The following is a 23898-nucleotide window of genomic DNA, read 5'->3' as shown; positions in this document are numbered from 1 at the left end:
ATCAGCAGAAACATAGGAGCAGAATTATGCCATTTGGCCTAATCAGACTGCTCTGCCATTCCATCATAGCTGATTTATTATTCCTCTCAACCCTTTTCTCCTGCCCTCTCCCGGTACCTTTGATACTCTCATTAGTCAAGAACTTATCCACCTCCACCTATACCCAATGACTTGGCCTGCACAGCCCGTCTATAGCAATGAATTCCACTGGTTCACCACCCTCAGCTAAAGAACTTTTTCCACATCTCTGTTCTAAATGGACATCCCTCAGTTCTGAGGCTGTGACCCTCTGGTCATAGATTATCCCACGATGGGGAACATCCACTCTATCTGGGCCTTTCAAGATTGGACAGGTTTCAAAGAGATTCTGCCCCCTCCCGTTCTTCTAAACTCTAGCATTCAGAACAATCAAACAGTCCTCACATGTTAACCCTTTCATTCCTAGAATCATTCTCATGAACCTCCTGTGTACCCTCTCCAATACTAGCACATCTTCTCTTAGATAAGAGACACAAAACTGCTTTCTATACTCCAAGTACAGTTTGACCAATGTTGTATATAGACTCAGCATTATATATCCTTGCTTTTGTATTCTAGTTCTCTCAAAATGAATGTGAACATTGTATTTGCCTTCCTTAAAACTGACTCAATCTGCAAGTTAACCCTTAGGGAATCCTACACAATTGCTCCCAAGTCTTTGTGCATATTTTATTTTTGAATTTTCTCCCCACTTAAAAAGTAGTCCACACCTTTATTCCTTCTACTGAAATGCATGACCATGCACTATCATCTTGTCACCACATTTTATATATAGCCAATGAACATTTGAAAAGCTATAATCTACAGAGTTTTGGGAAGTGGAGTTAACTTAGACAACTTGCTTCTTGACTGTCATGGATATGATGTGCCAAATGGCAATCAATTTTGCTGTAAATTTCTCTTATCCTGGGATGTTAGAACTGCATCCAGTTAATGCAATGGGTGGAAGAATCAAAGGCATGCAGCAAGCAAAAGGTGACAACTGAGGATAAAATTGACTGCACAGTTAGGATGTAGAGTAATATGGCAATGATCAGTTAATTTTATTTATATTAGAACCTATGGTGTGATAAATAATGGTCATGACACCAGGGAAAAACTCCACTGCTCTTCTTCACTTCTTTTAAACTCCACCTGAGGATGACGGATGAGCATAACATCTCACCTGAAATTCAAAACCTCTGACAATAGAGCATGCCCTTGGTTGACTAGTTATCTCAGCTTGTATTCTATTCTTAATCCCCTGGATTGGAACAAACATATATGCATACAATAAATCACCAATTAAGTATTAATGTTGCAGTACCTATACAATTTAAACTTTAAGCACTGAAGACTTACACAGAGGGTGTATAAAATTTGCTTTCTACCCAAATATTCCTTTATTATTGTTCCATACCAATCTCAATAGATAGAACATAGAAATCCATAGCATATTACAGGCCCTTCGGCCTACAATGTTGTGTCGACAAAGTAACCTACTCTAGAAACTGCTAGAATTACCCTATGATGTAGCCCTCTATTTTTCTAAATTCCATGTACCCATCTAAGAGTCTCTTAAAAGACCCTGTTGTATCCGCCTCCATCATCACTGCCAGCAGTGCATTCCACCATCCACCACTTTCTGTGTGTGAGTACATTTTTGAATGTAAATACCAAAGAAATTGTGTTGGGAAGAAAGCTAAAATGCAGTGTTGAAAAAAATATTGGTAATAATATGAGGTATAATGCACAAGTGAATCAATGACAGCAAAGCATTACAGTAAATATTTAATTATGTTATTTAAGTAACGTTTAATCTACTGAGCTATTCGGTATTTTTAAGTGATCTCCGAGGACTATCATTTCACTCTCAGCCCTTTCCTTCCTAGTTTTTCATTCCAAGTTTGTTCTTGCATTAATATTTTGTCTCAAGTTGGAACAGTGGCATTATAATGCTGCTATTTTAGCACCTTAGTTAATTTTCCATTCTTCTTGCTTCCAATAGCTTCTCTCACCTAACTGCTGGGGAGACTCTAACTAAAAACTCCCAATACCAAGTCCACTCACTGAAAGTTTCTGATCCAGATCAGAACCCATAGCACTACGATATTTTCTTCTACTACTTAGATACTTCTCTGAGACAATTCCCCAAGAGATTTGTTTTCTCAGATTTTCATACAAAAGTAACTATTTTTTGTGTGAGAGCTAAAATATAATTAGAACACAATTCAACCATAGGAAGCTTCACAGACCTTAAACACACAATATTTAGCAGGAGGTATTGGCTAGTAAATAGGATCAGGAATTATCAAACCTTGAAGCTTCTTTTGTGGACAGGGGTTGTTATCCTATTCTCTTTGAGATGTCCTGTACTCCAAATGAATTGTCCTATGCCTACCTGTGACTGTACGTTAGCTCCAACTTGAGAACCCTGGTAAGAATCCCCATTCAGTGACTGCATATTCATGAATATGTCTCCAGAGTTTGGCATGTTAAAAGAACCAGAAGAACCTGGAAAGGAAAGAGTCAGGTACCTGAATCACGCAAAGATTGCACACAGTATGTCTCCCCTTGAGCCAAGCACTGAGATAGTGCCAACAGGAAGGGGGGAGTTAACAATCAAAGCCGCATGCACCCAAAATGCCCAGATTAAACATTTAACATGCTCACAATCCTCTGTTAGTTACATGCATTATGCACCTTGAAGGATTTAGTTTTTGTTACTCAGCTGATAGTAGGAAGAGTAAGGTTTCAGTTGAAAGAAAACAGATTATTTAGACAGAATTAGTCTTAGTTAGAGAATACCTTAAGTATATGTGAAGAGTAACTTAAAACTGAAGACAACATGCACGATTAGTAATACTTGAGCAAGTGGGTGTAAATGGACAAGAACAATATGCTGTCAGCTGGTATAAGGCCTCAATATCTCTCACATAATACTTTATGTAGACTACGCGCAAAGTCAAAGTGCTTATCACTGTAAGCTTTTATTTCCCCCAGAGAAAAGTACCCAAAATATTCTACATACTGACTGAAATATTGACACAAAAATGATCAATGTCACATAAATAAAGGGAAACATTACACCCTACTCACTGCAAACGATTGGGTGAAAATGCATTCACTGCATTGCTAAAAGAACAACTTGTAGTAACACACTGCATTTTCAGAAGCAGAACAATCCACACATCATCACTTTGAAGGGGGATGAAAATCTACACAGATTTTGTTCATTTTAGTCAAAAGCTCCTGGCAACTTGTTGCTGTAAGTTTGCTGTTATTGTTACCCTGCTGCACATGGGTCTGTAGTCAATGAGAGGAATGCAGAATAGATCTTGCAACATAGAGGCAGAAATACTGCTAGTAGAAATAGATCTGTAGGGCTAGTTGAGAACTTGAAATGCATTGAAATGGGACACTAAATGAGCAATTACTTCCAAACCACTGTACTCTTGGAATCAATAAATGAGCTAATGAAACAGACAATGCTAAAGATAGTCAACATCTATGGTAAGACAAAGGTCCCATGAGAGATTAGTGACTTGAAACATACTGTCTCCACAGATCCTTCTTGACTTCATGCTATTTGTGTTTTAATTTCAGATTAGCAACATCCAGTGTAGTTTGCTTTTCCATTACTACCTGAAAAAAAAACTGCAAGATGGAGCTGCAAGGATTCGGGAAGAAAAGTATATTCTGAAGGGGCTGAATGGATGGATGGATTGGGAGGAAGCAGGAAAGGGTAGTGGGAAGGAAACAATTCAATCATCATGGTCCCGGCAAAAACACATCCTTTGGATATATGATATGGCAACTAGCTACAAATACAACAATGTGCCCTTTTCTTCAAAAAATGTTCTGAAGAAGCAGTAAGATCCTGAAACTTGAATACCAAGGAAAGCAGTGATTCAGCTTAAGCCAAGAATTCTCTGCCTTTCCATATTTGCAACACACATGCGCAATACTGGAGGAACTCAGCAGGTCAGGGAGCATCAAAGGAAATGAATAGAGTTGATGTTTTGGGCTGAGACCCTTCATCAGGGCTCCCTTTTGTTGCCAAGTAGATGAGAAATGGCAAAATAAATTAAAACTCAGCAGTTACATGAATGTTGGTGATCAGCAAGTATGAAAGCCAGAGATGCTCTTTGGCTATCAAGTGCTTAAGTTGAGGCTTTGAAACTTTGGTCACTGCTTTAAATCCTGTGTCTAAAGATTATGCAAATAATGATTAATCAATATTGGATACAAAGTGCAATACACACAATGTGCTGGAGGAGCTCAGCAGGTCAGGCTACATCTATGAATGGGAATAAACAGTTGACTTTTTGAGCCAAGACCCTTCCTCAGAACTGAAAAGGAAGGTGGGGAAGAAGTCAGATCAACAAGGTGGGGAGAGGGAAAGAAAAAGTGCAAGGTGGCAGGTGATAGGTGAAACTGGGAGAAGCAGAAGGGTGAAGTGAAGAGCTGGGAAGTTGATTGGTGAAAGAGATTAAGGGCTGGAAAACATGGAATCCAATTAGGTGTTAGGCAGGTGTAGCACTTACTCCACTTACAAGAATAAGTGTCAGGAGTCGCATAGGGACCAGTCCCTGCAGGAAATGGGAAGTCAGGGGGAGGGAAAGATGTGTTTGGTGTTGGGATCTTGTTGGAGATAGTGGAAGTTACGGAGAATTATGAGCTGAATGCAGAGGTTTATGGGGTGGTAGGTGAGGACAAGAGGAACCCTATCCCTGGTGTGAGGACAGATGTGCATGAGATAGACACAAAGTTGCTACAAGTAAAAATTGGTGTTTTAATTTCTGGTAGTGAAAGGACATACTGTAACGCCCTATAATAATTGAAAAAGAAAGATTTGTATTATATCTACACTAATTTTATTTAACTAGTAAGTGTACATAGAATTACCCTGTATAAACTAACTATGAACATTTTAAAGGCAGCAATTGATATAACATCATAATCAGACTTCAACAGACAAGATGCAACTCTCACTCTCTTTCATTGTTTCAGCCACATTACATGACTGTATCTTGTAACAACCAACCCATACAAGCCCTGTAATACAGAGATGAATTGATGACCAACTGCTGAATTAAATCCTGCTGCTTGAATATTCTGACTTTCAGGATTAAGAAATGCCCACCTTTAAAAATCCATGGTAAGTTATAACTGTGCAAGTGGTAGGTATCATTTAGTAACATATTGACAGCAAAATAATTTAATCTCCTAATTTATTTTATATTTTCCAAATATTATCATCTTTCACCTTTCCTCATATCAGAAGACATGTAGCCAAAGAGCTGGGAAGGCTCACAGTATGTTATCATTTTCTGCAAAGGGATTTGAATACAAATGTAGGAACGTTATGCTTCAGTTCTTTAAGATAACACGTACAACACGCTAGACCCCAGCATCTGCAGTGTACTTTGTGTTTAGTTCTTTAAAGTATTGGGTAAGAACATATCTTAAATCCAATATAGAGAATATGCTGTCTTATTTAAGGAAGGATGAATAGGTATTGGAAGTAGCTTGGAGAAGGTTTCCTAGACCCATATCTTGAATGGATGGATTAAGAAAACAGATTGTCAAATGTGACTTGTATCTAGTGAAATTTAGAAGAGTGAGGAGGGGTTTATTTTGAAGGGCTTTGACAGTATGAATGTGGAGAGGATGTGAAAGAATTGTGGAAGAATCTAAAACTAGTGTCATTGTTTCAAAATAAGGGGCCACTCATTTCAAACAGAGATGAAACTATTTTTTCTCTCTCAGAATAAATTTGGACCTCAAGAGTAACGAAGGCAGAGTCTTTGATTATTTTAAAGCAGTGTTAAGCAACTGTTGGACAGATGAGAATGTAGAATTGTGGTTATCATTTCACCATAAGGGCAGAGGGGCAAGTAGCTTATTCCTGCTCCTAATTCATATGTTTGCATTTATGTCTGTTTGAGAATCCCAGGTTTGATCTCATTAAGGGTGGCAGTAGGAGGAAACAAATGACTCCAGCTGCCAGAGCTAGTGAGGAGAAAATAAAACTGGGGCACACATTCTGATCATAGGTCCAGAAGATAAATGGGAATGTGTCCATGTTTAATGAAGACAAACTGGTTTAGTTATGAAATACATCTCTCATCCAATGTTAGATACAAAGTTCAATTGCTTAGCCCACAGGTTCTGTCCCAGAATCTACAGAGAACAATCTCAATCAAATATCACACTGATTTATGAACATGTGTCGTATAATATTCTTACAATATTTCTCACACTGGAAATGCATCAAAGTACATCATGAAACCATGTGCAGAGTGACAAAGAATACATTATATTCACATGCTCGTCATCAAGCAGAAAACCAAGACAGAGTGAGAATAAAATCAATAACTGGAAATGTATTTCCAAAGGTCTAATCTAAAGAAAGGAATATGCAAGTTACTTTCAACTCGCAAGAAGTGTGACACACCAGTGTCAAGAAAAATTCATTATAATTCTATTCAGCTCAATAGCTTATATCTTTTCTGGGTTAAAATATTAATGTGACCAGTTTTAGAAGTGCTATGTAACAGCCAAACAACATATCTAAGATCCCCTCTGGTAAGCTCCAGAGAAAAAGATATGTGCAGAACAGGCAAGAGGCACTGTATATTGCAAAGGATGAAGCAATTTATATTATATGAGCTTCCTCTGTCTATACTGTGCTGAGGAACAAAAGCCAAGAAATTACATACATCGAATTCCACAAGATCGTAACATTTTTCTCCTATCTCACATTTTCCTATGACACAGAAGATTTTTTTGCAGCCCATCAATTTATGCTAGTGCTCAGAATGAGTTGCATTCTCCCCCTTAGTTACATGTAACCTGTTCTCTCTCAATGCACAAGAATTTTTTATTCTTAGCAGTGTAGAGGGAACTTAGGGTCCAGCTCTATAAACCCCTCCAATCTGCCAGGCAAATTGATAGGATAGTTAAGAAGGCATACAGTGTGTTGACCTTCATTAGTTAGTGGACTGAGTTCAAGAGCCACGAGGTAATGTTGCAGTTCTGTTAGTCTCTTTTAGACTACACTTGGAGAATTGTGTTCAGTTCTGGTTGACTCATTATAGGAAGGATATGGAAGCTTTAGGGAAGCTCAGGAGATTTACCAGGATGCCGCCTGGATTAGAGAACATGTGTTTTGAAGAAAGGTTGAGTTAGCTAGAGCTTTTCTCTTTGGAGCGAAGGAGGATGGCAGGCAACTTGATAGAGGATATAAGATGATAAGAGGCATAGATAGAGTAGACAGCCTGTGCCTTTTTCAAAAGTAGGTAATGACTAATACCAGAGGATATCTATTTAAGGTGGTTAGAGGACAGTTTAGGAGAGATGCCACAGGTAGGCTTTTTACACAGAGAGTGGTAGGTACCTGGAATGCATTGCCGGTGATAGAGGATGATACATAAAGGACATTTAAGATTCTCTTAGATTGTAATACAGATGTGAAGAAATGGAAGGTTATGGGCTATGGGCTGAGGAAAGGACTAGATTGATCTTAGAATAGGCTAAAAGCTCAGCAGAACATCATGGGCTGAAGGCCATGTACTGTGCATAATGTTATATGTGCTATGTTCAAACACAAGAAAACAGGAGCAGAACTTGGGCATTCCATCCCTCGAGCCATACTGCTATTCAATATGATCCTGGTTGATCTGTATTGCCCTCAATTCCATTTCTGTACCAGAGCCTCATTTCCCCTATTTATAAAATATAGACTATAAAACTCTAGAAGAAATTGTGCTATATCTGAAATCCTCCTCCTGTTCCCTTGACATTTTACCTACAACCTTTTAAAAAATGTTTTTAGTTGTGTGGCACCAGACATTTTGCAAATAGTCAACATTTCTTTTCTATCAGGCTGCTTCACAAAAGCCCTGAAAACTGCAGTTGTTAAGCCTCTTTTGAAAAAGAACAACCTAGATGCCTCAGTAATTAATAACTACAGGTCTATATCACATTTACCATGTTTAAGTAAAACTATTGAAAAGGTTGTTTATCATCAACTTTTAGAACTGACCCCAATTCTTTTGCCAGGCACTACAGCAGGGGGAATTTACAGTAGTCAGTATATAGACCTGATGCACTCTGGGTCAAGGTCTCTTTGTGAGCTTTTACAGTTGCTTGCAGGGTGGGGGTTGGTGCTTTTGCTAGTGTCGGCAGGGGAGAGAGGAGCGGTACTTTTGCTGCTGCTTCTGCAAAGGATGGGAGGAGGTGGGGGTTTTGGGGCATTGATGTTTTAACATTCATTTTATGGGGTCTCTTGTATCATGGATGTCTGTGAAGAGTATGCATTTCAGGTTGCATACTGTATACATTCTCAAATATTAAAGGAACCTAAATCTAAGTGTAACAGATTACACATCTCAGGATGTGGGAGAAAACTGGAGCACCCAGGCAAAATGAAGTCTCGGAGGAAAATGGAAACTGTACCCATAAATCAGCAGATGTCAGTACCCAAATCTGGGTCACGAGAGCAGAGGCAGCTCCACTGTGCCTCCCCTCTGTCCAGATTTATTAACTTCATTTAAATTTCCCATCTACCATGGGGATATTCTAACCCACACTTGAACACAGATGGAGGAAAGGGCTTGTGTAGTAACATCTGTGCCAGGTTATCATTTTCTACACATTTCTACAAGAAAGCATCACACTTAATACATTGCACAACATTTGTCCATTCAACATTCTATTTCTTGCATTTCTCCTTCCTTCCCAAAGCTATGAAAGGGTCCCTCCTATCATTATCTTGCATTCCAGCTGCATTCAACAGAAAGGAAAAAAAACTTCATATGCTGGAAATTGGAAACTGAAACAGAACATTCTGGAAATACTTAGCAGATCAGCCATTAACTATGGAGACAGAAAGAAACATAACACTTAAATCTGATGACTTTACATTGAACCTAGGTACAGGCAGTCCCTGGGTTACATACGAGTTCCGTTCCTGAGTCCGTCTTTAAGTCAGATTTGTATGTAAGTCGGAACAAGTACATCCAGTATTATTTAGCGTCAGTTAGTCAAACGATTGTTTTAGTATATAGCGAATATTTCACCTTTCTATGCATAGAAAACACTTAAGAAACGTATGTATTTCAATAATTAAACCACTGCTTTGCTTAGTAATAATTGTAGCTTTCATCGGGTCAGGGCCTTTCACATGCTCCATTATTCTCACTTTATCCGTTAACCTTTAAAATTGTTCTGATCATTGACCGACTGAAGCCTAACGATTTTCCAATGACAAATTGCGTTTCACCTCTTTCCAAATGCTTTATTATTTCCACTTTATTTTCAATCGCGATCACTTCCCGTCAATGGAACAGAAACATTGCGGGCGGCAGGTCCCAAGCTCCGCCAACTCCTGAGGTCTGCTGGGTCCTAAGGACCACCGCACTGAATTCCCCAGATCCTAAAGTCCACCGCACTGAATTCCCCAGATCCTAAAGTCCACTGAGACAGGTTAAATGGGACAAGTGGGGGCTGTGCTGGGTTTGGGTATTTGATCCACCACAATATTCCGTGTGGGAATTTAAACTGGAGGTGGCAGTGTTTTTTTTTATGAGGTCCAATTGCGAGCTCGACATCAACCCGGCACGGATGGTATGGGAGTCACTGGATCGACATCAACCCAGCATGGAGCGGTCTCTCACTGGATCGAACTCGGGAACCTCCGTTCTCCAGCCCGGTGCTGATCTCACTGCGCCACCAGCCGACCATAAGGAGGGGGGGGGGCGGGGTCAGGGTGAATCTTACTAAGGAAAATCTAAGCCAAATACAAAGTTAAACACTCAACACAGTGTCAACGGCAACGACTTAAAATGGTGGACGGTGTCATGATCCAACTTAAAATGGTGGACGGCGTCACAATCTGACTTAAAATGGTGGATGGTGTTCTCCTTCCTTGGTTCGTAAGTACAAGTTGTCGGTAAGTCGGACATTCGTAACTTGGGGACTGCCTGTACACATAACAAAATAAATTCTTAGCTGCTTAGAAGGGGAGGAATGGAAAGTTCAAAGAAAATTTATTAACAAAGCACATATATGTCTCCATATACTACCCTGAGATTCATTTTCTTGCAAGCATTCACAGTAGATACAAAGAAACACAACAGAAATGAAAAATGACATACAACAAAGACAAACAACCTTTGTGGAAATTACAACAAACTGTGCAAATACAAAATAAATAAATAAATATTGAGGACACGAGTTGCAGAGTCCTTAAAAGTTACTTCATAATTGTGGAATTAGTTCATTGCTGGGGTGAGTAAAGCTATCCCCTCTGGTTCAACAGCCAGGTAGCTGAGGGGTAATAACTATCTGAACCTGATGCTATGGGTCCTGAGGCTCCTGTACCTTCTTCCTGATAGCAGCAATGAGAAGACAGCAAGGCCTGGATGGGTGGAGTCCTTGCTGATGGATGCTGCTTTGCTGTGACAATGCTCCATGTAAATATGCTCAGTGATTGGGAAGGCTTTACTTGTGATGGATGGGCTGTATCCACTACTTTTTGTAGGTTTTTTCTGTTCGAAGGCATTGGTGTTCCCATACCAGGCCATGATGCAACCAGTCAGTATACTCTTCACCACACATATATACAAGTTTGTCAAAGTTATAGATGACATGTTGGACCCAGGACAGATCCTTGAAAATGATAACACCAAGAATTTTAAAGTTGCTGACACACTCAACCCTTGATGAGAACTGGCTCATGGTTTCCCCCTCCTGTAGTCTATAAGTAGCTCTTTGTTTTTGCTTACATTAAGTGAGAGGTTGTTGTTGTGGCACAATGTTGTCACTTTGTAAGAGGCAATAGCATTCAAGCCCTGTCATAGACGCTGAGCATCCTGAGATTCAAGTTTAGCCTGGAATTGCCATTTGCATTTGAGATGGCTATCCAGAGGTCATACCTGAACCTCTTGTATTTTACTTATCTGGCAGTTTGAACGTCACTGATTTGGCCCTCAGCACATTGTGGATCTCTTGGCTCATCCAGGGGCTTCTAGTTGGGGAAGATGCTGAAAGATTTTGTGGGGACACACTTGTCCATGACTGTCTTTATTATAAAGTCTGTGAAAAAAGTGGCATATTTGTTCAGGTCTTCTGATAAGTTCTTGAACATGGCCTGGTCCACCAGCTTGAAGCAACACTGTAGCCACTCCTCTACTTCCTGCGGCCACTGTTGCCTTTACTTCTGGAGCCTTGCTCTTTAGTCTCTGCCAGTATGCAGGTAGGAGGAAGATAGCCAGATTTCTTCCGGAAGAAGATAGCATCAGCAAACAATGTGATGAAGGAAGACATCCTTCAGTCCCTTCACAAAATTACTTCTTCTACACCTTCTTTCTCATTCAAATATGGTTCTGCTACTGTTGGAGCCTGTGATCTACAGTTTGGTGGTGTGTTTTCGGGCTGATTAAACAACTTGGGTGTTTGGTGAGGTTTTGAACTAAGCATGCAGCATTGAGGCCAAGAAGCCTGGAATCTATGATCGACTCCATTTCTCACGGATGCTGTTGATTAAAGCGTTGAGGAAGATTGAAATCAGCGAGGCAGAAGTGGAAGGCCAGCAGGTTTTCAGTGCTGTCTGCCAGCCTCTTGCTTGTTGCTGCCTGAAGATGATGTCTGCACATGACGGTTTCTCTCTTGTTCACTGCTCCTAGAGGAAGGTCCCTGTAATTGAATGGTCTCTCTCTCTCTCTCTCACCCTCGATGCCGTTGGAGGATGGTGCTGAAGTCCCAGGTCTGGGGCAAGGTTTAATCGATGTGCTTTGTGGATTGGACCACATAATGATGTGTTTCTGGTCACTCTTTTTTTGCTGCTATTTTGTGAGATTTTGATCAGGGTGGCCTGCAGATAACAAATAACACAACACTAGATTGAATTGAACTCAGCAGGACTGAATATACTGGGACTCTTGCTGTTTTATAGACTCGTTTTTGCTCGTTTTTTTGTCATTTGCGTGTTTTTTTTTGCATGCGTTGGTGGGGAGGGGTTTGCTGATTTTCTTTGAATGTGTTCCATGGTTTTCTTTGTTTTCTGTCTTCTGAAGGAAGACAAATCTCAGGGCTGTATACTGTATACATGCTTCCAAATAAAAGTACTGTACATTGAATCTGATTCTTCCTGAAATGCAGTATAAGGATCGAATGGTAATTGTAGTATAATAATGGTCAAGTGTGTTGGAATCCCTGGCACCACAGGTGACATGTTGATGACAATTGGTAAATCTGATTGAAGCCCCAGCAAAGATTTAAAAGGTGTCAGGCTAGGCTGTTGCTAATTGCAGAACTCAAAACATAGAATATTTGCTTAATATCCACCCTCGGCATATTTAAACTGTGGTCAGGATCATGGAGAAGAACTCTCTCGCTAAGTAGAATGGATAGCATTTAATCATTAGATGCTCCAGCTCAGCAGAACAAGAGAGTGACAAGACTGCTATGAGTAAGCACAATGAAAAGTGTTAGGATACGCACCCGACAGTGCCATCTTCTGGGGTTAGGTGCTCTGACTCTCCAGAAGCACCTGTGTGTGGACCCTTTAAAGATTCAGCCTGCCCCACTAATAGGCAGCCATGTTTTGGGTGCCAGGAATTTAACAGGAAACCCCTTTCTACCAGGTGTCTCTAGAGATGCACGTTAGCCCCTCGCCACCAGACTCAGCGGTGAGAAAACCACCATACATCTCCAGACTCCAGACTTCATACATCTAGGATCATTATGACTCGATTCCCGCCAAACCCAGGAGGTTGGGATGTCTCATCCATCTGAACCCCGATCCATGTGAATACTGTGTAATTACTGCCCCCATGCAATCACCTGTCGGCAAGAAATAACGTTCCATACACTGCATACAATTATACAGAAAGTATACTTACAAATTTCAGCTTTATCAAACAGTTACATAAGACATAAGAAATAGGAGCAGGAGTTGGCCATCCAGTCCATCGAGCCTGCCCCGCCATTCAATAAGATCATAGCTGACCTGTCTGTAAACTCAGCTCCATCTACCTGCCTTTTCCCCATTACCCTTAATTCCCTTACTATGTAAAAACCTATCTAACAGTATCTTAAATATATTTATTGAAGAAGCCTCAACTGCTTCCCTGGGCAGAGAATTCCACAGATTCACCACTCTCTGGGAAAAACAGTTTCTCCTCATCTTTGTCTTAAATCTTCTCCCCTGAATCTTGTGGCAATGTCCCCTCATTCTAGTCTCACCCACCAATGGAAACAACTTTCCTACATCTATCTTATCTATCCCTTTCAAAATTTTGTACGTTTCTATAAGATCCCCTCTCATTCTTCTGAATTCCAGAGAGTATAGTCCTAGGCAACTCAATCGCTCCTCATAAGTTAACCCCTTCATCTCTGGAATCAACCTGGTGAACCTCCTCTGCACTGCCTCCAAAGCCAGTATAAGTATGGAGACCAGAACTCCACACAATACTTCAACTGCGGCCTCAACAGTACCCTGTATAGCTGCAGCATGACCTCCCTGCTCTTGAATTCAATTCCTCTAGCAATGAAGGCCAACATTCCATTTGCCTTCTTAATAACCTGTTGCACCTGCAAGCCAACTGTTTGCAATTCATGCATAAGCACTCCCAAGTCCCTCTGCACAACAGCAATCTTTCACCATTTAAATAATAATCTGCTCTTCTATTATTGCTTACAAAGTGGATGATCTCGCCTTTACCGATGTTGTATTTCATCTGCCAGACCTTGGCCCACTCACTTATATTCCTCTGCAGACTCCTCACATCCTCTGTACAATTTGCTTTTCCACTCAGTTTAGTGTCATCGGCAAATTTGCTATGCTATACTCAGTCCCCTCTCCCAAATCGTCAATGTAAATGGTAAGCAGCTGCGGGCCCAGCACCAACCCCTGCGGCACCCCACTCACCACTGACTGCCAACTGGAGAAACACCCACTTATACCAACTCTCTCCTTCTATTGGTTAACCAATCCACTATCTATGCCAATACATTTCCTCCGACTTAATGCATCCGTATCTTATTTATAAGTCTCTTGTGCAGCACCTTACCAAATGCCTTCTGCAAATCCAAGTATATGACATCCACCTGTTCCCCTCAATCCACTGCACTCATGCCCTCAAAGAACTCCAGTAAGTTTGTCAAACAGGACTTGCCCTTTATGAATACACGCTGCCTGCATCTGTCTAATGGAACCACTCCTTTCTAAATGTTTTGTTATTTCTTCCTTAATGACAGCTTCAAGCATTTCCCAACTACAGATGTTAAGCTAACTGGACTATAGTTGCCTGTCTTTTGCCTACATTCTTTTTCAAAAAGTGGCATGACATTTGTTGTCTTCCTATCCGCCAGGACCTGCCCAGAGAATCTTGGTAAGTGATTACCAACACATCTACTATAACATCCGCCAATTCCCTCAGCACCCTGGATGCATCAGGAATAGGGGTCTTATCTACCCTTCAGGCCCTCTGGTTTGCTCATCACTATCTCTTTAGTGACAGTGATTTTATCAAGGTCCTCACCTCCCACATAGTCAATAACATCAATCTTTGGCATATTAGACGTGTCCTCCACCGTGAAGACCGTTAGTAGGAAAAAGAAAGAAAAAAAAATGAAAGGGCCCATTACATTTAACCCAGTCCAAATGTGCACCTAAGTTGGAGCTCATCTTGAAGTTATCTTTAACTCACGCACTGGGCCTACCCACTGTCTGGGTGAAACCCCACACCACCTTTCAAATGTCACTTGAAATTCATATCGAACAAACGGGCTCCCCAAAGGGAGTATTGGTCCTTCCTCCTTGAAGCCATTCATCTGCACAAAGCCTCTTGTGCAACAGGGACGGCATCCTCAGCCATCTTCACTCGTCTTTTTCCAGCTCCCTCCAAAAAGATCCCGACCCACACCAGTATCTGTCACAAAAAACACTCCACCCAGCATTCTCTAGAACCTTCTCCCAATTCCACCATCCTGATTGGATGACACTACATTCCTAAGCATGAATATCACAACCTCTTAGTTCACAACATTAAGTCACAACATTACAAGTTCAAACCCAAGCATGCTGAAAGCAGAACAGACTGCTGTTACAGAAATGCTAAAAATGAAATACCCACAGCATAGCAGTAAAAATCTTAACCAGGGAGTTTTTAGAAAACTGTCCTCATTTCAGACACGTGTAGCGTTGATTCTATTCTTGAACACTCCAGCACTTGGGTACTAACCATCTTCTTGTCACATAAGAGTTTATCATGAAACACAAACCCCTACCTTACCCAAACGTTCTGCAGATTTGATTCATCTGGTAGATTGAGAACTCTTCTGGCATAAACACTCTATCCAACATGTCTTGAGTGAACCATGTCTCAATGAAACAGAGAACATGGCAATCTCTCATTTCCATTTGATACAACAATCTTGTCCTTAGATCCATTGTTTTGTTCCCAGTCATTGTACATTTGCTAACAAGATGCTGGGGGGAGGAGTGTTTACACCCTGCCATTTTGGCTTGTAGTCCTCCCCTTCTTCCTCTCTTCTGGCCATGTCCACTTAAAGGTGCCGTACCTGCATTCCTGAGAGTTGAGTGCACTGAGTCTATCAGAAGATGGTAAAATCGCTAGTTTGTTTTGCAAGTTTAAAAGTACTTTACTTAAAGGGAAATTATAGGCTACAGATTGCAGCAACAATAGTTCAGAAGCATATCTAGAAGTTCTGTGAGCTGCCTGCGAGATGTCACCAAGTCTCAGTTAGCCTGACTTCAGTAGTGGAGAAGATGGAGTCCACTGTTAAGGATGAGGTTTTAGGGCACTTGGAAGCACATGATTAAATACACCAAAGCCATCATGGTTTCCGTAAGGGGAAATCTTGCCCAACAAATCTTTTGAAATTCTTTGAGGAAATAACAAGCAAGAGACAAATGAAAATCAGTGGATGTTGTTACTTTGAAGGCCTTTGACAAGGTGCCATCCATGAGGCTGCTTAACAAGATAAGAGCCTATGGTATTACAGGAACGATACTAGCATGGACAGAAGGTTGGCAGACTAACAGAAGGCAAAGAGTGAGAATAAAGTGGGCTTTTTCTGGTTGGCTGCCAGTGATTACTTATGTTCCACAGGGATTGGTGTTAAGACAGCTTCTTTTCACTTTATATGTTACTGATTTGACTAACAGAAATGATGGCTTTGTGGCCAAGTTTGCGAACAATATGAAAATAGATGAAGGGGTAGGCAGTGTTGAGGAAGCAGGGAGTCTGCAGAACAACTTAGACAGATTAGGAGAATGAGCAAAGAAGTGCCAGATGGAATACATAGTGGTGCTAGAAAGTTTGTGAACCCTGTAGAAATTTCTCTATTTCTTCATATGGGCAAAATACATGGACATTTCTGTGACACAGGTGACACCAGACGGATGTGGCAGGGAATTAAAGCTCTGACAGACTACAAGATCAGGCAGAAAACTGATGACAGCAACGCCTCTCTTCCTAACAGGCTTAACAAAATCTTTGCAAGCTTTGAAGCAACAAACACTACAGCAAGGGGGAGAGCCAGTCCCTTCTTACCATCTGACCAGCAAGCTCCAATCATTGATTCAGAGCAAACATGGAGGACCCTTGCCAGGGTTAACCCACGAAAAGCAGGAGGTCTTGACAAAATCCCTGGACGTGTGCTTAAGGAATGTGCTGACATATTAGCAGATGTCCTGACAGACATTTTCAACATCTCCCTCAGTCAAGCCATTGACCCCAGATACTTCAAAACCTCCACAATCATCCATGTAGCAAAGAAATCAGTTGTAGCCTGAATGATTACTGTCCCATTGCCCTGACCCCCATGGTGATGAAATGTTTTGAACTGCTTGTCAAGCCTCATATCACAGCCAGCCTCCCCTCATCGCTGGATCCTCTACAGTTTGCTTATTGTCCAAATCGCTCTACAGAGGACGCAATATCCACCACACTGCACACAGTTCTCTCTCACTTGGACAACAAAGACACTCATGCCAGAATCCTGAACATTGATTTCAGTTCAGCATTCAATACCATCATCCCGCAGAGACTAGTGGTGAAACTGTCGCTGCTTGGCCTTAACACTGCCATGTGTCGCTGGATTCTGGATTTCTTGACAGAGAGACCATAGTCAGTCCGTGTTGGCAGGAACATCTCTGACTCCATCACACTGAGCACTGGATCCCCACAAGGCTGTGTGCTCAGCCCATTGCTGTTCACACTGCTAACACATGACTGTGCAGCCAGATTCAAGGAGAACCTGATCATTAAATTTGCTGATGATACCACAGTGGTGGGGCTCATCAGCAAAAATGATGAAACAATGTACAGAGAGGTGGTCAAACACCTAGAGAGCTGGTGCAGTGACAACAACTTGATGCTTAATGTCACCAAAACCAAGGAGGTGATGGTCAATTTCAGACGGTCTCAGCCTGAGCACACACCCCTCAGCATCAGTGGCTCCACAGTAGAGAGAGTGGAAAACATCAAGTTCCTTGGGGTGCAGATCTTGGACAATCTCACCTGGTCCAGGAACAACACTGGGATTGTGAAACGAGCCCAGCAGAGATTGCACTTCCTGAGGATGCTTAAACAAGCATCACCCCCCACTAACATCTTAACTACATTCTACAGAGGCGAGGTTGAGAGTGTGCTGACCTTTTGCATCTGGTACTCCAGCTGCAGTGCTGCTGACAAAAAAGCCTTGCAGAGGGTGGTTAGGGGAGCAGAGAAGGTTATTGGGGTCTCCCTACCTTCTGTCCAAGACCTCTTTCAGAGTCGATGCCTCCAGAAGACATGGTACATCATTAAAGACCCCTCACACCCTCTCCATGAACCGTTTGTTCTTCTGCCATCAGGTAAACGTTACAGGAGCATCAAAACTAAAACCACAAGGCTACTAAACAGCTTCCTCCCACAGGCAGTCAGACTGCTAAATAGCTGCTCTACCTGACTCTGCTTTGGATACTTTTAACTTGCACTGGACACTTATAACTTGTTTTTAACTGTCATGTGGCTGTTGTGTTTTACTATTTATTGTTATGTTTATTATTTAGTGTTGTGTTTGTTATGTTATGATTGCACTGCTCCTGGGAAATGCTGTCTCATTCTGCCCTGCAGAGCTGATGTACGGTTAGAATGACAATAAAATTTTTGAATCTTGAATCTTGAAGTATGACCTAAAATGTGATCAGATCTTCATGGAAGTCCTAAAACTAGATAAAAAAGAATACAATAAATAACACAAAAACATTATACTTGTTCATTTATTTATTGAGAAAAATGATCTAATATTACATGTATTTGTTAGAAAGAGTAAGTGAACCTTTGCTTTCAGAAACTGGTGTGACACCCTTGTACAGCAATAGCTTCAACCAAATGTTTCCGGTAAATGCTGATCAGTCCTGCACATTGGCTTGGAGGAATTTTAGGCCATTCCTCCTTACAAAACTGCTTCAACTCTGGGATGTTGGTGGGCTTCCTTGGATGAACTTTTTGCTTCAGGTCTTTCCACAATATTTCTATAGGATTAAGGTCAGGACTTTGACTCAGCCATTCCGAAACACAAATCTTCTTTTTAAACCATTCTGTTGTTGATTTAACACTTGTCTTTCGGATCATTGACTTGTTGCATTATCCAATTATTCTATTAAGCTTCAGATGACGGTCTGCTACCCTGACATTCTCCTGTAAAATTTTGAATTAATTGTTCCCTCAACGATTGCACGCTGTCCAGGCCCTGACGCAGCAATCAGCCCCAAAGCATGATGCTCCTTCCACCATGCTTTGCAGTTGGGATGAGGTTTTAGTGTTGGTGTGCAGTGCTCTTTCTCCTCCAAACATAGCAAAGTGCATTTCTGCTAAAAAGTTCAACTTTTGACTCATCTGTCCACAGAACACTGTCCCAGAAGTGTGGTAGAATATCCAGGCGGTCTTTTGCAAACTTGAGAAATGCAGCAATGTTTTTTTTTGGAGAGTAGTAGCTTCCTCTGTGGTGCTCTTCCATGAATAGCATTCTGTACAGTGTTTTTCACATAGTGGACACATGAACAGAGGAGTTAGCAAGTTCTAGAGATTTCTGCAGGTCTTTTACTGTTACCCTTGGGTTCTTTTTCACCTCCTTCGGCATTGCACGTTGTGCTCTTGGTGTGATTTTTGCAGGATGCCCATTCCTAGGGAGAGTAGCAACAGTACTAGGTTTCCTCAATTTCTCTTACTGTGGCCTGATAGACACTGAGGTCTTTAGAAATACTTTTGTAGCTTTTTCCAACATCATGCATCTCTACAATTCTTTCTGTCCTCTGAAAGTTGTTTTGATCAAGGCATGGTGCACATAAATGGATCTTTCTTGAGAAGAGCAGGCTCTGTCAGTAAACTGACTTCATGTGTCTTTTTTAATAAGGCAGGGCACCTCTACAACCCACACCTCCAATCTCATCTCATTGATTGGAACACGGACTCCAAATAGCTTTTGTAGAAGGCATTACCCCAGATGCTCACCTACTTTTTCAAACAAATACAAGTAGAATTGAATCACTTTTCTCAACAATTAAATGAACAAATATAAAGTTTTTGTATTATTTATTTAATCATATTCTCTTTATCTAGTGTTAGGACTTAAGTGAGGACCTGATCACGTTTTAGGTCATATTTATGAAGAAACAGAGAAACTTCTACAGGGTTCACAAGCTTTCTAGCAACACTGTAGTGCAGGGAAGTGCATGGTCATGCATTTTGGTAAAAGGAATAAAGGTGTAAACTATTTTCTAAAAAGGGAGAAAATTCAATAATAAGAGGTGCAAATGGACTTGGGAGTCCTCATGCAGGACTTCCTAAAGGTTAACTTGCAGCTGAGTCAGTGGTAAGGCAGGCAAGTACAATGCTTCCATTCATTTTGAGAGGACTAAAGAACTAAGATAGCACCAGAGGGCAACTTCTTCTAGTCCATTTGTGAAACAATTTAAATTCTTCTTTTATTTCTTTTTCAAGGTGCTGGGTCCCTGTTGGAGTCCATGACCTACAGCTGTACTTAAACCGCAGTTCTCCATGGCAATGGGTTCCCACTCTCAGAGCTTGCTGAGCAGCCATTTTCAGTATCTTCAGCAGTGGCCTGGAAGATGTGTGCCTTCAGGGGGTGCCTCTGTGGACCTGATTCCTCGCTGGTGTCAGCAACTAAAGGGTCGCAGGAGATCGGAACATCAAGACAGTGTGTGTGGCTGTTGGAAGCCTCTGCTCTCGAGCAATCGCTCTCCCTCAATGGTGAAGGAACATGAAATGAAAGCAATGTGGTAGACTGTAATATCAAAACAGAGAGCTCTTGGTCTCCCCTGTCACTGTGAATGATACCCCTCCCTCTCTTGTTAGTGAAATAGATGTGTTGCTGAGGCAGGTGGGGGAGGGTTGATGATTTGCTGCTGTTTGTGTGTCAAAGGGGGAGAGGAGCTGCAATTCATTCATTGGGCTTTTGTTTCTTGGGATTCAGTAATCTTGGGATTACTGCCTGTGCCACGCGACAGTGAGTATTGGAATAGAGTGAGGTGGAGAATAAATGCATGGATGAAGGATTGGAGCAGGGGGCAGGGATTCAGATTTTTGGATCATTGGGACCTCTTTTGGGGCAGGTGTGACCTGTACAAAAAGGACAGATTGCACTTGAATCTGGGTGGGGGGGGGGGGAGCCAATATCCTGGCAGGGAGATTTGCTAAGGCTATTGAGGAGAGTTTAAACTAGAATTGCTGGAGGGTGGAAACCAAACTGAAGAGATGGAGGAAGGGCCAGTTAGCTCACAAATAGAGAAAACATGGAGAAGGTGCAAGAGAGAGGATAGGCAAATGGTAGAGAAGGGAAACGCTCAGACCAATGGTTTGAGATGTGTCTATTTTAATGCAAGAAGCATCATGAACAAAGCGGATGAGCTTACAGCATGGATCACTACTTGGAGCTATGATGTTGTGGCCATTACAGAGACTTGGATGGCTCAAGGGCAGGAATGGTTAGAGTGCCAGGCTTTAGATGTTTCAGAAAGGACAGAGAGGAAGGCAAAAGAGGTGGGGGCTTGGCACTGTTGATCAGAGATAGTATCACAGCTGCAGAAAAGGAGGAAGTCATCAAGGGATCGTCTACTGAATCTCTGTGGGAGGAAGTTAGGAACAGGAAGGGGCCAATAACTCTACTGGGTGTTTTTTTATAGACCACCCAATAGTAACAAGGACATCAAGGAGCAGATAGGGACACAGATTCTGGAAGGGTGTAATAATAATAGGGTCTCTATGGTGAGAGATTTGAGTTTCCCAAATATTGATTGGCATCTTCCTAGAGCAAGGGGTTTAGATGGGGGGGGGAGTTTGTTAGGTGTGTTCAGGAAGGTTTCCTGACACAATATGTAGATAAGCCTACAAGAGGAGAGGTTGTACTTGATTTGGTATTGGGAAATGAACCTGGTCAGGTGTCAGGTCTCACAGTGGGAAAGCATTTTGGAGATAGTGATCATAATTCTATCAACTTTACCACAGCAGTGGAGATGGATAGGAACAGACAAGTTAGGAAAGTGTTTAATTTGGAGTAAGGGGAAATATGAAGCTATCAGGCAGGAACTTGGAAGTATAAATTGGGAACAGATATTCTCAGGAAATGTATGGCAGAAATGTGGCAAATGTTCAGGGGATATTTGCGTGGAATTCTGCGTAGGTACATTCCAATTGGAGAGGGAAAGGATGGTAAAGTACAGGAACCATGGTGTATAAAGGCTGTAGTAACTCTAGTCAAGAAGAAAAGAAGAGCTTACTAAAGGTTCAAAAAACTATTTAATAATAGAGATCTAGAAGATTATAAGGTCGGAAGGAGCTTAATGAAATTAGGAGAGCCAGAAGGGACCATGAGAAGGCCTTGGTAGGCAGGATTAAGGAAATCCCCAAGGCATTCTGCAAGTATGTGAAGAGCAACAGGCTGTGTAAGTGACTAGGACCAATCAAGTGTGACAGTGGAAAAGTGTATATGGAACCTGAGGAGACAGAGAAGGTACTTAATGAATACTTTGCTTCAGTATTCACTACGGAAAAGGACCTTAGCGATTGCAGGGATGACTTACAGCAGACTGAAAAGCTTGAGCATATAGACATTAAGAAAGAGGATGTGCTGGAGCTTTTGGAAAACATCGTTGGATACGTCATCAGAACCGTACGAGATCTACCCCAGGGTACCTAAGGAGGTAAGGGAGCAGATTGCGGATCCTCTGGCGATGATCTTTGCATTATCAATGGGGATGGGCGAGGTTCCGGAGGATTGGAGGGTTGCAGATGTTGTTCCCTTATTCAAGAAAGGGAGTAGAGCTGGCCCTGGAAATTATAGACCAGTGAGTCTTATTTCTGTGGTTGGTAAGTTGATGGAAAAGATCCTGAGAGGGAGGATTTATGAACATTTGGAGGGGCATAATATGATTAGGAATAGTCAGCATGGCGTTGTCAAAGGCAGGCCATGCCTTACGACCTGACTGAATTTTTTGAGGATGTGACTAAACACCTTGATAAAGGTAGAGCCGTAGATGTAGTTTAAATGGATTTCAGTAAGGCATTTAATAAGGTATCCCATGCAAGGCTTATTGAGAAAGTAAGGAGGCATGGGGTCCAAGGGACATTGCTTTGTGGATCCAGAACTGGCTTGCCCACAGAAGGCAAAGAGTGGTTGTAGATGGGTCATATTCTGCATGGAGGTCAGTGACCAGTGGTGTGCCTCGGGGATCTGTTCTGGGACCCTTTCTCTTCGTGACTTTTATAATGACTTGGATGAGGAAGTGGAGGGCTGTCAAAGCTGCTGCACAAGTTGACTGTGGTTAAGAAGGCATATTGTGCATTGGCCTTCATCAACCGTGGGATTGAGTTAAGAGCCAAGAGGTAATGTTACAGCATTATAGGACCCTGATCAGACCTCACTTGAGAGCACGGTGCTCATTTCTGGTCGCCTCACTACAGGAAGGGTGTGGAAAGTATAGAAAGGGTGCAGAGGAGATCTACAAGGATGTTTCCTGGATTGGGGAAGCATGCCTTAAGAGAATAGGTTCAGTGGACTTGGCCTTTCCTCCTTGGAATGACAGAGGATGAGAGGTGACCTGACAGAGGTGTATTAGATGATGAGAGGCATTGATCATGTGGATAGTCAGAGGCTTTTCCCCAGGGCTGAAATGGCTAACACGAGAAGGCACAGTTTTAAGGTGCTTGGAAGTATGTACAGAGGAGATGTCAGGGGTAAGTCCTGTTTTTTTATGCAGAGAGTAGTGAGTGCCTGGAATGGGCTGCCAGCAACGGTGGTGGAGCCTGATACGACAGGGTGTTTAAGAGACTCGTGGATAGGTACATGGAGTTTAGAAAAATAGACGGCTATGGGTAACCCTAGGTAATTTCTAAAATAAGTACATGTTCCGCACAGCATCATGGACCGAAGGGCCTGTATTGTGCTGTAGGTTTTCTATGTTTCTATGTAAAGGTTAATGTACAAGGAGCATTTGATAGCTCTAGGCATGTATTCATTTGGAGTTGCGAAGTATGAGTGGAGATCTTATTTAAACCCATTGAAAATTGAAAGGCCAAAATAGAGTAGATGTGAAGAGGATGTTTCCTGCAGTGGGGGGTGGGGGGGGCCTAGGACCCGAGGACATAACCTCAGAATATGAGGATTTCCATTTAAAACAGAGATGTAGAGGAATTTCTTTAGCCGGAAGGTGGTGTATCTGTGGAATTCACTGCCAGTTGTAGCTGTGGAGGCCAAGTCACTGGATATATTGAAAGCAGAGAGTGATAGATTCTTGATTAGTCAGGGGATCAAAGGTTATGGGGAAAAGGCAGGAGGTTG

General features: G+C 41.8%; 1 protein-coding gene across 4 annotated transcripts in view; it reads right to left on the bottom strand.

Annotated features, from left to right (window-relative positions):
* Positions 1-23898, bottom strand: part of pbx4 (pre-B-cell leukemia transcription factor 4) — a 418773-nt gene that overhangs the window by 20560 nt on the left and 374315 nt on the right. For 3 of the 4 annotated variants that reach the window (XM_059992097.1, XM_059992099.1, XM_059992098.1), the window contains exon 7: positions 2420-2532. The exons of the other annotated variant lie outside the window; for it this stretch is intronic. In XM_059992097.1, coding sequence (XP_059848080.1) covers positions 2420-2532 — 113 coding nt within the window. The remainder of the gene's footprint in view (positions 1-2419; positions 2533-23898) is intronic. 4 annotated transcript variants of the gene reach the window in all.

The sequence above is a fragment of the Hypanus sabinus genome, chromosome 16 (genome assembly GCF_030144855.1).
Source record: "Hypanus sabinus isolate sHypSab1 chromosome 16, sHypSab1.hap1, whole genome shotgun sequence".
NCBI classification, from domain to species: Eukaryota; Metazoa; Chordata; class Chondrichthyes; order Myliobatiformes; family Dasyatidae; genus Hypanus; species Hypanus sabinus.
Note: the sequence above shows the minus strand (reverse complement) of the source record. Positions and strands in the feature narration are given on the sequence as shown.